The sequence below is a fragment of the Taudactylus pleione genome, unplaced genomic scaffold (genome assembly GCF_031769625.1).
Source record: "Taudactylus pleione unplaced genomic scaffold, aTauple2 ptg000378l, whole genome shotgun sequence".
In the NCBI taxonomy this organism is placed as follows: domain Eukaryota; kingdom Metazoa; phylum Chordata; class Amphibia; order Anura; family Myobatrachidae; genus Taudactylus; species Taudactylus pleione.
This window is the reverse complement of record NW_028284779.1, coordinates 2,206,779-2,221,401: the sequence shown is the minus strand read 5'-3', so window position 1 is coordinate 2,221,401 and position 14,623 is coordinate 2,206,779. Positions and strand designations below refer to the sequence as shown.

Genomic DNA, 14,623 nt, shown 5'->3' with positions numbered 1-14,623 from the left:
GAGATGAAGATTGTTGGGTGGGAATAAAGAAGCAAGTGAGGGAAATAATGTTTGTGGCAGCAGAAGCAGTGGTTCTGTCAATTAGATTGTTGAAAGTACCCAACAATTCTATTTCTTACTCCATAACAACACCCCCCCCAAGTCCCAACCCCTCTCGTTATGTCTTGCCAGAACCCCTCCAACACACACACACTTACCTGCTGCTGTCTGGTTTCCAATTCCCTCTTCAAAAACGAAAATGTATTAAACCACGTCTAAGCTCATATTGGGGTTGGAGGTCCACGCCCTCTACAATCACCTGTATTCAGCACGATCACAGTATAAAATCATTTTCAAAAATAGTCCACGGAGTTTAGAATTCCAGCTTCACGAACGTGACCTGATCATTGGCTTCCAGTACAGCCTTTTGGGTGTGTGGCTCTACAGGGGTAGCGAGTGCTAATCACCTGTAAGCTGCTGCCTAGTGGAGTACTGGGACAGCTCTGTTATTATATTATACAGCATGTGTATGGGAGAGATTGTTACACAATGTTAACGTCACAGTTCATTCATCATACTGGGGAATACAGAAGGACCCATACACCTAACTGGTAAACACATCGGTCTTTACTGATCCTGATTACAGTACAATAACCTGGCGGTATCCAGTCTTTAGAGTTTATTGCTGTAGGGGGGTGAGGTGTGCGCCTCTGATGCCATGGGTACAAGGCAAGCCATGCAGAAAACAACACCCCTGTCACACGGTGCAGGACACCTGGAGCAGACAAGACGTATGGGCACAGGATTCCATTCCGCAGCCTCCTGTCTCTCCTAGCATCAGCCCCTTTGTAATGACCGCTTGCCCTGTTCAGCGCCCGTGGGAATACACTCACGGTGGTTGGAATCCAGTACTTCTCAACAGCACTGTTCTTGGCCATGACATGAGACTTACAATAAACATCAGACAACAGTAAAGCAGTATTGTCTGAAGTTACCACCCGATGCTCTGCAAATCTCCCCGACACAAATGGCTCCAAATATTTATTCAAAATACTGCACCTATAGAATGAGACGAGGTGTGTAAGATTGTGGGGTGGGTGTGTGTGTGTGTGTATGTGTTTTTAATTTAATTTCAAATCTCTGTATCTTTAAACTATATCTTTAATGACTTGTGCATGGCCCAGTTTCATAGGGTTCGGGTCAAGCGGTTTTGCTATAGTTCAATAACATGAAAAAAAAAAAAATGTAATGTGATTAAAAATAAAGCAAATGTCACCTCCGGCATTGCACCCCCCCCCCCCCCCCCCTCCCATCATAAAGAGAGACCAAACAAGATACCGGAGAAGCAACGGCAGGAGATAAAGAAGATCTATGCCAATGTTTTCCTGTCATCTGCAGTGCAATTCAGGCTTCTTTAATACGGTAGACGGGAGGATAAACCCCTCGGCTCAAGCTTCAAGTCACTTTAAGAGCCGATGAGCTGTCGTGAGTCCGAGAGGAAAGTAACGCGGAGAGGTGTAGCCAGATGTATCACTAACTCTCCTCTCTGCCCCCGGCAGATGAGGGCTGGTGCATCCGAATGAAGTGTAGGACATCGTCCTTGGAAAGCTTGTCTGGGTTAGGGTCCCGTTTCTGAGACTCATGGATCTGGACTCCCTCGTTCCACTCCCAAAAGAGCCGTTCAGAGTAGCAGACCCTGCAAGAAAAAGGACATGGGGTGTGATGAAGGCATACAGAGCCCAGGGCGGACATTACCCATCTAGTGCATTAGAAACTGGATTTGGGAAGAGTGCAGGCGGCTGACAAAATAATGAAACATTCAAGAGACCGCTACTTAAAAATCTTGTAGCCAGCAGGAACTACTCAGGATCCAGGGAAGATATGAATCCTGAGAATTGCCCACCCTTCCTCCAGTGCAAGAAGGCACCACATGCAGAACAGATTTCCTAAATGTCGTTTGCAGAAGTTCCCAATAGATAGAAGGCCGTGTAAATCACCATATGGTCACATAACTGGGCCAGTGGACCAGTTAGCGGCCATGTTTTTTCCATCATGCACACGGATAGCTATCTATAACCTCCAGTCTCTTTAATGTTTTCACCCAAGCAGACTCCCACTGTCACCCAGTTACACAACCTTATCCTAAATCTTAAGACCTGTGAGAGTGAGCAGGGCCTATACATGTCATGCAGCAGGGGGCATACTGCATGTGGGAGTGTAAAGGAAAGAAGTCATACTTACTATCGGTTTGATCCAATCTTCAACTGGACTAAGACATATTTATTAACAGGTTCTATTTACCTTACGGATGAGAAGTATTTTATAGCGCTTACTAATCGCAAAGCATTAAACAATATGGAAAAATCAGAGAAAACAAATAATTCAGAACTTCGGTGAGTAAACCAAATCCTACCACACCAGTGATCGCAAATACGTGCTATAGTGCGTATTTTACTCGGTATCGGGGACTCACTTTTTTTTAGAATGGGTCGGTCCCCAGGGACGCGGTCCACCCCTGCCAATCCCTGGCTTCTCATTAAATGATTGATGACCCTGCTGCAGGCAATAAAAACCAGAGGTGGAGTCAGGCCAGCATTGCAAGAGACCTCTTTGGCGCCTTTACTGGAGTGGATGTCATGCTGCGGCATTACAGGGACATGACCTGGCGTGACGACGGCCCCTGCACTTGGAGTGAAGACATCCTCCAGTGACTGTAGGCGGGTGGAGGTATAATGCTGAGCGGATGACTAGTGGTCCAGGGCCGGCACGAGTGGCTGCAGTAGGATGCCACCACATAGCGGGCACTGAGTGTCTGCCGCCGGGACCCGCAACTCCAGGAGTGTTTGGGGACCCGGTTTATGTCTGCACCAGGGAAAGGGGAGTTGCCCGACAACTGCCATGCTACCCGGCCCGGCAGCATGGAGTTACATTTGTGACAGGCAGCCTAGCAGAGAATCAGATTGGCTGCCTCTCATTACAGTGCAGTGAGCAGGGAAGCTCCTGAGACTGCTCACCACATCGATGTACTGCAGAGCCAGAGCTCCCCGCAGCCAGCGCACTGTAATGACAGGCAGCCAATCTGATGACGATGCTGTGGACCCGGGTGAGTATATACAGCAGGCCCAAACACATTCACCAACCCCCATGTGTGTCTCTCTGCCTGCCCCCCATGTGTCTCTCTCTCTGCCTGCCCCCCATGTGTGTCTCTCTCTCTCTGCCTGCCCGCCATGTGTCTCTCTCTGCCTGCCCCCCATGTGTCTCTCTCTGCCTGCGCCCTATCTGTGTCTCTCTCTCTGCCTGCGCCCCATGTGTCTCTCTCTGCCGGCGCCCTATCTGTGTCCCTCTCTGCCTGCGCCCCATGTGTGCCTCTCTCTGCTTGCAGCCCATGTGTGCCTCTGCACCAACCCCCATTATGTCTCTGCCTGCCCCTTGTGTGTGCCTTTGCCTGCTATCATGTGTGCCTCTGCCCATCCCCCATGTGTCACTCTCTGCCTGCCCCCCATGTGTGTGTCTCTCTGCATGCCCGCCATGTGTGCCTCTTTCTCTCTGCCTGCCCACCATGTGTGCCTCTCTCTGCCTGCCCACCATGTGTGCCTCTCTCTGCCCGCCCGCCATGTGTGCCTCTGCACCAACCCCCAAATGTCTCTGCCTGCCCCTTGTGTCTCTCTCTGTCTGCCCCCCATGTGTGTGTCTCTGCCTGCCCCCATCTGTGTGTCTCTCTGCCTGCCCCCATCTGTGTGTCTCTCTGCCTGCCCCCATCTGTGCCTCTCTCTGCCTGCCCGCCATGTGTGCCTCTGCAACAACCCCCATGATGTCTCTGCCTGCCCCTTGTGTGTGCCTTTGCCTGCTGTCATGTGTGCCTCCCCCTTCCCCCATGTGTGTCTCTCTCTGCCTGCGCCCCATGTGTCTCTCTGCCTGTGCCCCATGTGTGTCTCTCTCTCTGCCAGCGCCCCATGTGTGTCTCTCTGCCTGTGCCCCATGTTTCTCTCTCCCTGCGCCCCATGTGTGTCTCTCTCTCTGCCTGCGCCCCATGTGTGTCTCTCTCTCTGCCTGCGCCCCATGTGTGTCTCTCTGCCTGCGCTCCGTGTGTTTCTCTACCTGCGCCCCATGTGTGTCTCTCTCTTTGCCTGCGCCCCATGTGTGTCTCTCTCTCTGCCTGCGCCCCATGTGTGTCTCTCTCTCTGCCTGCGCCCCATGTGTCTCTCTCTCTCTGCCCCCCATGTGTCTCTCTCTCTCTCTGCCTGCCCCCCATGTGTCTCTCTCTCTCTGCCCCCCATGTGTCTCTCTCTCTCTCTGCCTGCCCCCCATGTGTCTCTCTCTCTGCCTGCCCCCCATGTGTCTCTCTCTCTCTCTGCCCGCCCCCCATGTGTCTCTCTCTCTCTGCCCGCCCCCCATGTGTCTCTCTCTCTCTGCCCGCCCCCCATGTGTCTCTCTCTCTAACCGCCCCCCATGTGTCTCTCTCTCTCTCTGCCTGCCCCCATGTGTCTCTCTCTTTGCCCCTCATGTGTGTCTCTCTCTCTCTGCCCGCCCCCCATCTGTCTTTCTCTCTCACTGCCCGCCCCCCATGTGTCTTTCTCTCTCACTGCCCGCCCCCATGTGTCTCTCTGCCCGCCCCCCATGTCTCTCTCTGCCCGCCCCCCATGTCTCTCTCTCTGCCTGTCCCCCATGTGTCTCTCTCTGCCCGTCCCCCATGTGTCTCTCTCTGCCCGCCCCCCATGTGTCTCTCTCTGCCCGCCCCCCATGTGTCTCTCTCTGCCCGCCCCCCATGTGTCTCTCTCTGCCCGCCCCCCATGTGTCTCTCTCTGCCCGCCCCCCATGTGTCTCTCTCTGCCCGCCCCCCATGTGTCTCTCTCTGCCCGCCCCCCATGTGTCTCTCTCTCTGCCCGCCCCCATGTGTCTCTCTCTCTCTCTGCCCGCCCCCATGTGTCTCTCTCTGCCCGCCCCATGTGTCTTTCTCTCTCTGCCCGCCCCCATGTGTCTTTCTCTCTGCCCGCCCCCATGTGTCTTTCTCTCTCTACCCGCCCCATGTGTCTCTCTCTGCCCGCCCCCCATGTGTCTCTCTCTCTGCCCGCCCCCCGTGTGTCTCTCTCTCTGCCTGCGCCCCATGTGTCTCTCTCTCTGCCCGCCCCCCGTGTGTCTCTCTCTCTGCCTGCGCCCCATGTGTCTCTCTGCCTGCGCCCCATGTGTCTCTCTCTCTGCCTACGCCCCATGTGTCTCTCTCTGCCTGCGCCCCATGTGTGTCTCTCTGCCTGTGCCCCATGTGTCTCTCTGCCTGTGCCCCATGTGTTTCTCTGCGCCCCATGTGTGTCTCTCTCCCTGCGCCCCATGTGTGTCTCTCTCTCTGCCTGCGCCCCATGTGTGTCTCTCTGCCTGCGCTCCATGTGTGTTTCTCTACCTGCGCCCCATGTGTCTCTCTCTCTTTGCCTGCGCCCCATGTGTGTCTCTCTCTCTGCCTGCTCCCCATGTGTCTCTCTCTCTCTGCCCCCCATGTGTCTCTCTCTGCCTGCCCCCATGTGTCTCTCTCTCTCTCTGCCTGCCCCCATGTGTCTCTCTCTCTGCCTGCCCCCCATGTGTCTCTCTCTCTGCCTGCCGCCCATGTGTCTCTCTCTCTGCCCGCCCCCCATGTGTCTCTCTCTCTCTGCCCGCCCCCCATGTGTCTCTCTCTCTGCCCGCCCCCCATGTGTCTCTCTCTCTCTGCCCGCCCCCCATGTATCTCTCTCTCTCTCTGCCTGCCCCCATGTGTCTCTCTCTCTGCCCCTCATGTGTGTCTCTCTCTCTCTGCCCGCCCCCATGTGTGTCTCTCTCTCTCTGCCCGCCCCCCATGTGTCTTTCTCTCTCACTGCCCGCCCCCCATGTGTCTTTCTCACTGCCCGCCCCCATGTGTCTCCCTGCCCGCCCCGCATGTCTCTCTCTGCCCGCCCCCCGTCTCTCTCTCTGCCCGCCCCCCGTGTCTCTCTCTGCCCGCCCCCCATGTGTCTCTCTCTGCCCGCCCCCCATGTGTCTCTCTCTGCCCGCCCCCCATGTGTCTCTCTCTGCCCGCCCCCCATGTGTCTCTCTCTGCCCGCCCCCCATGTGTCTCTCTCTGCCCGCCCCCCATGTGTCTCTCTCTGCCCGCCCCCCATGTGTCTCTCTCTGCCCGCCCCCCATGTGTCTCTCTCTCTCTCTCTGCCCGCCCCCATGTGTCTTTCTCTCTCTGCCCGCCCCATGTCTCTCTCTGCCCGCCCCCATGTGTCTTTCTTTCTCTCTCTGCCCGCCCCCATGTGTCTTTCTCTGCCCGCCCCCATGTGTCTCTCTCTCTCTCTGCCCGCCCCCCATGTGTCTCTCTCTCTCTCTGCCCGCTCCCCATGTGTCTCTCTCTCTGCCCGCCCCCCATGTGTCTCTCTCTCTCTGCCCGCCCCCCATGTGTCTCTCTCTCTCTGCCTGCGCCCCATGTGTGTCTCTCTGCCTGCGCCCCATGTGTGTCTCTCTCTCTGTCTGCGCCCCATGTGTGTCTCTCTCTCTGCCCGCCCCCATGTGTGTCTCTCTCTCTCTGCCCGCCCCCATGTGTGTCTCTCTCTGCCCGCCACCCATGTGTCTCTCTCTGCCCGCACCCCATGTGTCTCTCTCTCTGCCCGTCCCCCATGTGTCTCTCTCTCTGCCCGTCCCCCATGTGTCTCTCTCTGCCTGCCCCCCATGTGTCTCTCTCTCTGCCTGCCCCCCATGTGTGTCTCTCTCTGCCTGCCCCCATGTGTCTCTCTCTGCCCGCCCCCCATGTGTCTCTCTCTCTCTCTGCCCGCCCCCCATGTGTGTCTCTCTCTGCCTGCCCCCCATGTGTCTCTCTCTGTCTGCCCCCATGTGTCTCTCTCTCTGTCTGCCCCCCATGTGTCTCTCTCTGTCTGCCCCCCATGTGTCTCTCTCTCTCTGTCTGCCCCCCATGTGTGTGTCTCTCTCTGCCTGTCCCCCATGTGTCTCTCTCTGCCTGCCCCCCATGTGTGTCTCTCTCTGCCTGCCCATGTGTCTCTCTCTCTCTCTCTGTCTGCCCCCCATGTGTCTCTCTCTCTCTGTCTGCCCCCCATGTGTGTGTCTCTCTCTGCCTGTCCCCAATGGGGGATGTGTCTCTCTGCCTGTCCCCAATGGGGGATGTGTCTCTCTGCCTGCCCCCCATGTGTCTCTCTCTGCCTGCCCGTCCCCCATGTGTCTCTCTCTGCCTGCCCGTCCCCCATGTGTCTCTCTCCCTGCGCCCCATGTGTGTCTCTCTCTCTGCCTGCGCCCCATGTGTGTCTCTCTGCCTGCGCTCCATATGTGTTTCTCTACCTGCGCCCCATGTGTGTCTCTCTCTTTGCCTGCGCCCCATGTGTGTCTCTCTCTCTGCCTGCTCCCCATGTGTCTCTCTCTCTGCCTGCCCCCCATGTGTCTCTCTCTGCCCGCCCCCCATGTGTGTCTCTCTCTGCCCGCCCCCCATGTGTCTCTCTCTCTCTGCCCGCCCCCCATGTGTCTCTCTCTCTCTCTGCCTGCGCCCCATGTGTGTCTCTCTCTCTACCTGCGCCCCATGTGTGTCTCTCTCTCTACCTGCGCCCCATGTGTGTCTCTCTCTCTGCCTGTGCCCCATGTGTGTCTCTCTCTCTGCCCGCCCCCATGTGTCTCTCTCTCTGCCCGCCCCCATGTGTCTCTCTCTCTGCCCGCCCCCCATGTGTCTCTCTCTGCCCGCCCCCCATGTGTCTCTCTCTGCCCGCCCCCCATGTGTCTCTCTCTGCCCGCCCCCCATGTCTCTCTCTCTGCCTGCCCCCCATGTGTCTCTCTCTCTGCCTGCCCCCCATGTGTCTCTCTCTCTCTCTACCTGCCCCCCATGTGTGTCTCTCTGCCTGCCCCCCATGTGTGTGTCTCTCTCTGCCTGCACCCCATGTGTGCTTCTGCACCAACCCCCATATGTCTCTGCCTGCCCCTTGTGTGTGTCTTTGCCAGCTATCATGTGTGCCTCTGCCCATCCTCCCCATATATGCCTCTGTCACCCAGCCTTTGTGAGCATCTGCCAGCTTCCCCCTATCTGTGTGTGGCTGATTGGGGAGCCCTACTTGTTTAATTTATACTGGGCCCCATAAATTCTGATGCGAGTCTGCTTGCACCCACCGTGCTGCATCCTTGTGGCCTGGCAGTGCTGGACTTCCAAGTGACTCAGATGCAGCTCGATCCGGGCACGATCCAGAGATGGTGTTGCGTTTCCATGCAGCAGGGCAAGCTGCAGTGCTGACTCGGGCTGTAGTGCAATGAATTTGAATCAGTGTGTTTTTCTGTGGGGGAAAATTTATTTTTTTCCCCGGTGGGGGCCAGTATTTGTTTTTTTTCCTATTGGTGCCAATATATATTTTTTTGTGTGGGGCCCAATGTGTTCGTTTTGTCCTATCGGGGCCAATGTGTGTGTTTTTCTACATGTGGGGGCCAATGTATGTGATTCTTACTAGGGCCAATGTCACCTGCTACATGTTTCATGGGCTCTAGCTGCTACATTTTTGGATTTACAGAAAACCTTAATTTAGTGGGACCCACAAAAGAGTCAGGTAGGACCCCAAATTTTTAAAGTGAAGGGTCCCTGGGACCCATATTTTTTTTCGGATCAGCGTGATCACTACACATACAGACAGGAGAACCCCACAGCACTGCAACTTCCCTAATACCAGACAGAGACAGGAGAGCCCCGCAACTTCCCTAATACCAGAGATAGGAGAGCACTGGAGCCTGACACTTTCATAATACCAGTCACAAACACAGAGCGCTGCAGCACTGCTACTTCCCCAATACCACACAGAAACAGGATACCCCCCGCCAGCACTGCCACTTCCCTAATACCAGAGACAGGAGAGCATCGCAGCACTGCCACTTCCCTAATACCAGAGACAGTAAAGCTCCCCAGCACTGCCACTTCCCTAATACCAGAGACAGGAGAGCCCCCCAGCACTGCCACTTCCCTAATACCAGAGACAGGAGAGCATCGCAGCACTGCTACTTCCCCAATACCACACAGAAACAGGAGAGGCCCCCCAGCACTGCCCTTCCCTAATACCAGAGACAGGAGAGCCCGACAGCACTGCCACTTCCCTAATACCAGAGACAGGAGAGCCCGACAGCACTGCCACTTCCCTAATACCAGAGACAGGAGAGCATCGCAGCACTGCCACTTCCCTAATACCAGAGACAGTAGAGCTCCCCAGCACTGCCAATTCCCTAATACCAGAGACAGGAGAGCCCCCCAGCACTGCCACTTCCCTAATACCAGAGACAGGAGAGCCATACAGCACTGCCACTTCCCTAATACCATAGACAGGAGAGCCCGCCAGCACTGCCACTTCCCTAATACCAAAGACAGGAGAGCATCGCAGCACTGCCACTTCCTTAATACCAGAGACAGGAGAGCATCGCATCACTGCCACTTCCCTAATACCAGAGACAGGAGAGCCCCCCCAGCACTGCCCTTCCCTAATACCAGAGACAGGAGAGCATCGCAGCACTGCCACTTCCCTAATACCAGAGACAGGAGAGCCCCGCCAGCACTGCCCTTCCCTAATACCAGAGACAGAGCATCGCAGCACTGCCCTTCCCTAATACCAGAGACAGGAGAGCCCGACAGCACTGCCACTTCCCTAATACCAGAGACAGGAGAGCCCGACAGCACTGCCACTTCCCTAATACCAAAGACAGGAGAGCATCGCAGCACTGCCACTTTCTTAATACCAGAGACAGGAGAGCATCGCAGCACTGCCACTTCCCTAATACCAGAGACAGGAGAGCATCGCAGCACTGCCACTTCCCTAATACCAGAGACAGGAGAGCATCGCAGCACTGCAACTTCCCTAATACTAGAGAAAGGAGAGGCCCGCAGCACTGCAACTTCCCTAATACCACACAGAGACAGGAGAGCATCGCAGCACTGCAACTTCCCTAATACCACACAGAGACAGGAGAGCCTCGCAGCACTGCCACTTCCCTAATACCAGAGACAGGAGAGCCCGACAGCACTGCCACTTCCCTAATACCAGAGACAGGAGAGCATCGCAGCACTGCCACTTCCATAATACCAGAGACAGGAGAGCATCGCAGCACTGCCACTTCCCTAATACCAGAGACAGGAGAGCATCGCAGCACTGCCACTTCCCTAATACCAGAGACAGGAGAGCATCGCAGCACTGCCACTTCCCTAATACCAGAGACAGTAGAGCTCCCCAGCACTGCCACTTCTCTAATACCAGAGACAGGAGAGCCCCCCCAGCACTGCCCTTCCCTAATACCTGAGACAGGAGAGCATCGCAGCACTGCCACTTCCCTAATACCAGAGACAGGAGAGCCCGACAGCACTGCCACTTCCCTAATACCAGAGACAGGAGAGCATCGCAGCACTGCCACTTCCCTAATACCAGAGACAGGAGAGCATCGCAGCACTGCCACTTCTCTAATACCAGACAGAGACAGGAGAGCATCGCAGCACTGCCACTTCCCTAATACCACACAGAGACAGGAGAGCCTCACAGCACTGCCACTTCCCTAATACCAGAGACAGGAGAGCCCGACAGCACTGCCACTTCCCTAATACCAAAGACAGGAGAGCATCGCAGCACTGCCACTTCCCTAATACCAGAGACAGGAGAGCATCGCAGCACTGCCACTTCCCTAATACCAGAGACAGGTGTGCATCGCAGCACTGCCACTTCCCTAATACCAGAGACAGGAGAGCATCGCAGCACTGCCACTTCCCTAATACCAGAGACAGGAGAGCATCGCAGCACTGCCACTTCCCTAATACCAGAGACAGGAGAGCATCGCAGCACTGCCACTTCCCTAATACCAGAGACAGGAGAGCATCGCAGCACTGCCACTTCCCTAATACCAGAGACAGGAGAGCCCCCCAGCACTGCCACTTCCCTAATACCAGAGACAGGAGAGCCCCCCAGCACTGCCACTTCCCTAATACCAGAGACAGGAGAGCCCCCCAGCACTGCCACTTTCCTAATACCAGAGACAGGAGAGCCCGACAGCACTGCCACTTCCCTAATACCAGAGACAGGAGAGCATCGCAGCACTGCCACTTCCCTAATACCAGAGACAGGAGAGCATCGCAGCACTGCCACTTCCCTAATACCAGAGACAGGAGAGCATCGCAGCACTGCAACTTCCCTAATACCAGAGACAGGAGAGCATCGCAGCACTGCAACTTCCCTAATACCAGAGAAAGGAGAGCCCCGCAGCACTGCAACTTCCCTAATACCACACAGAGACAGGAGAGCATTGCAGCACTGCAACTTCCCTAATACCACACAGAGACAGGAGAGCATCGCAGCACTGCAACTTTCCTAATACCACACAGAGACAGGAGAGCATCGCAGCACTGCAACTTCCCTAATACCACACAGAGACAGGAGAGCCTCGCAGCACTGCCACTTCCCTAATACCACACAGAGACAGGAGAGCCTCGCAGCACTGCCACTTCCCTAATACCAGAGACAGGAGAGCCCGACAGCACTGCCACTTCCCTAATACCAGAGACAGGAGAGCATCGCAGCACTGCCACTTCCCTAATACCAGAGACAGGAGAGCATCGCAGCACTGCCACTTCCCTAATACCAGAGACAGGAGAGCCCCCCCAGCACTGCCCTTCCCTTCCCTAATACCTGAGACAGGAGAGCATCGCAGCACTGCCACTTCCCTAATACCAGAGACAGGAGAGCCCCCCCAGCACTGCCCTTCCCTAATACCAGAGACAGGAGAGCATCACAGCACTGCCACTTCCCTAATACCAGAGACAGGAGAGCATCGCAGCACTGCCACTTCCCTAATACCAGAGACAGGAGAGCCCCCCCAGCACTGCCCTTCCCTAATACCAGAGATAGGAGAGCATCGCAGCACTGCCACTTCCCTAATACCAGAGACAGGAGGGCATCGCAGCACTGCCACTTCCCTAATACCAGAGACAGGAGAGCATCGCAGCACTGCCACTTCCCTAATACCAGAGACAGTAGAGCTCCCCAGCACTGCCACTTCCCTAATACCAGAGACAGGAGAGCTCCCCAGCACTGCCACTTCCCTAATACCAGAGACAGGAGAGCCCAACAGCACTGCCACTTCCCTAATACCAAAGACAGGAGAGCATCGCAGCACTGCCACTTCCCTAATACCAGAGACAGGAGAGCATCGCAGCACTGCCACTTCCCTAATACCAGAGACAGGAGAGCATCGCAGCACTGCCACTTCTCTAATACCAGACAGAGACAGGAGAGCATCGCAGCACTGCCACTTCCCTAATACCACACAGAGACAGGAGAGCCTCACAGCACTGCCACTTCCCTAATACCAGAGACAGGAGAGCCCGACAGCACTGCCACTTCCCTTATACCAAAGACAGGAGAGCATCGCAGCACTGCCACTTCCCTAATACCAGAGACAGGAGAGCATCGCAGCACTGCCACTTCCCTAATACCAGAGACAGGTGTGCATCGCAGCACTGCCACTTCCCTAATACCAGAGACAGGAGAGCATCGCAGCACTGCCACTTCCCTAATACCAGAGACAGGAGAGCATCGCAGCACTGCCACTTCCCTAATACCAGAGACAGGAGAGCATCGCAGCACTGCCACTTCCCTAATACCAGAGACAGGAGAGCATCGCAGCACTGCCACTTCCCTAATACCAGAGACAGGAGAGCATCGCAGCACTGCCACTTCCCTAATACCAGAGACAGGAGAGCATCGCAGCACTGCCACTTCCCTAATACCAGAGACAGGAGAGCATCGCAGCACTGCCACTTCCCTAATACCAGAGACAGGAGAGCATCGCAGCACTGCCACTTCTCTAATACCAGACAGAGACAGGAGAGCATCGCAGCACTGCCACTTCCCTAATACCACACAGAGACAGGAGAGCCTCACAGCACTGCCACTTCCCTAATACCAGAGACAGGAGAGCCCGACAGCACTGCCACTTCCCTAATACCAAAGACAGGAGAGCATCGCAGCACTGCCACTTCCCTAATACCAGAGACAGGAGAGCATCGCAGCACTGCCACTTCCCTAATACCAGAGACAGGTGTGCATCGCAGCACTGCCACTTCCCTAATACCAGAGACAGGAGAGCATCGCAGCACTGCCACTTCCCTAATACCAGAGACAGGAGAGCATCGCAGCACTGCCACTTCCCTAATACCAGAGACAGGAGAGCCCCCCAGCACTGCCACTTCCCTAATACCAGAGACAGGAGAGCCCCCCAGCACTGCCACTTCCCTAATACCAGAGACAGGAGAGCCCCCCCAGCACTGCCCTTCCCTAATACCAGAGATAGGAGAGCATCGCAGCACTGCCACTTCCCTAATACCAGAGACAGGAGGGCATCGCAGCACTGCCACTTCCCTAATACCAGAGACAGGAGAGCATCGCAGCACTGCCACTTCCCTAATACCAGAGACAGTAGAGCTCCCCAGCACTGCCACTTCCCTAATACCAGAGACAGGAGAGCTCCCCAGCACTGCCACTTCCCTAATACCAGAGACAGGAGAGCCCAACAGCACTGCCACTTCCCTAATACCAAAGACAGGAGAGCATCGCAGCACTGCCACTTCCCTAATACCAGAGACAGGAGAGCATCGCAGCACTGCCACTTCCCTAATACCAGAGACAGGAGAGCATCGCAGCACTGCCACTTCTCTAATACCAGACAGAGACAGGAGAGCATCGCAGCACTGCCACTTCCCTAATACCACACAGAGACAGGAGAGCCTCACAGCACTGCCACTTCCCTAATACCAGAGACAGGAGAGCCCGACAGCACTGCCACTTCCCTTATACCAAAGACAGGAGAGCATCGCAGCACTGCCACTTCCCTAATACCAGAGACAGGAGAGCATCGCAGCACTGCCACTTCCCTAATACCAGAGACAGGTGTGCATCGCAGCACTGCCACTTCCCTAATACCAGAGACAGGAGAGCATCGCAGCACTGCCACTTCCCTAATACCAGAGACAGGAGAGCATCGCAGCACTGCCACTTCCCTAATACCAGAGACAGGAGAGCATCGCAGCACTGCCACTTCCCTAATACCAGAGACAGGAGAGCATCGCAGCACTGCCACTTCCCTAATACCAGAGACAGGAGAGCATCGCAGCACTGCCACTTCCCTAATACCAGAGACAGGAGAGCATCGCAGCACTGCCACTTCCCTAATACCAGAGACAGGAGAGCATCGCAGCACTGCCACTTCCCTAATACCAGAGACAGGAGAGCATCGCAGCACTGCCACTTCTCTAATACCAGACAGAGACAGGAGAGCATCGCAGCACTGCCACTTCCCTAATACCACACAGAGACAGGAGAGCCTCACAGCACTGCCACTTCCCTAATACCAGAGACAGGAGAGCCCGACAGCACTGCCACTTCCCTAATACCAAAGACAGGAGAGCATCGCAGCACTGCCACTTCCCTAATACCAGAGACAGGAGAGCATCGCAGCACTGCCACTTCCCTAATACCAGAGACAGGTGTGCATCGCAGCACTGCCACTTCCCTAATACCAGAGACAGGAGAGCATCGCAGCACTGCCACTTCCCTAATACCAGAGACAGGAGAGCATCGCAGCACTGCCACTTCCCTAATACCAGAGACAGGAGAGCCCCCCAGCACTGCCACTTCCC

At 55.7% G+C, this 14,623-nt stretch overlaps 1 protein-coding gene across 3 annotated transcripts in view; it reads right to left on the bottom strand.

Moving 5' to 3' along the window:
- Nucleotides 1-1,279: 1,279 nt before the first annotated feature.
- The window catches only part of CMTR1 (cap methyltransferase 1), a 58,870-nt gene continuing 45,526 nt past the window's right edge, over nucleotides 1,280-14,623 (bottom strand). For all 3 annotated transcript variants that reach the window (XM_088445355.1, XM_088445356.1, XM_088445357.1), the window contains one exon: nucleotides 1,280-1,675. In XM_088445355.1, the coding sequence (XP_088301481.1) occupies nucleotides 1,513-1,675 (163 nt within the window). In that variant the 3' untranslated portion in view covers nucleotides 1,280-1,512. The remainder of the gene's footprint in view (nucleotides 1,676-14,623) is intronic.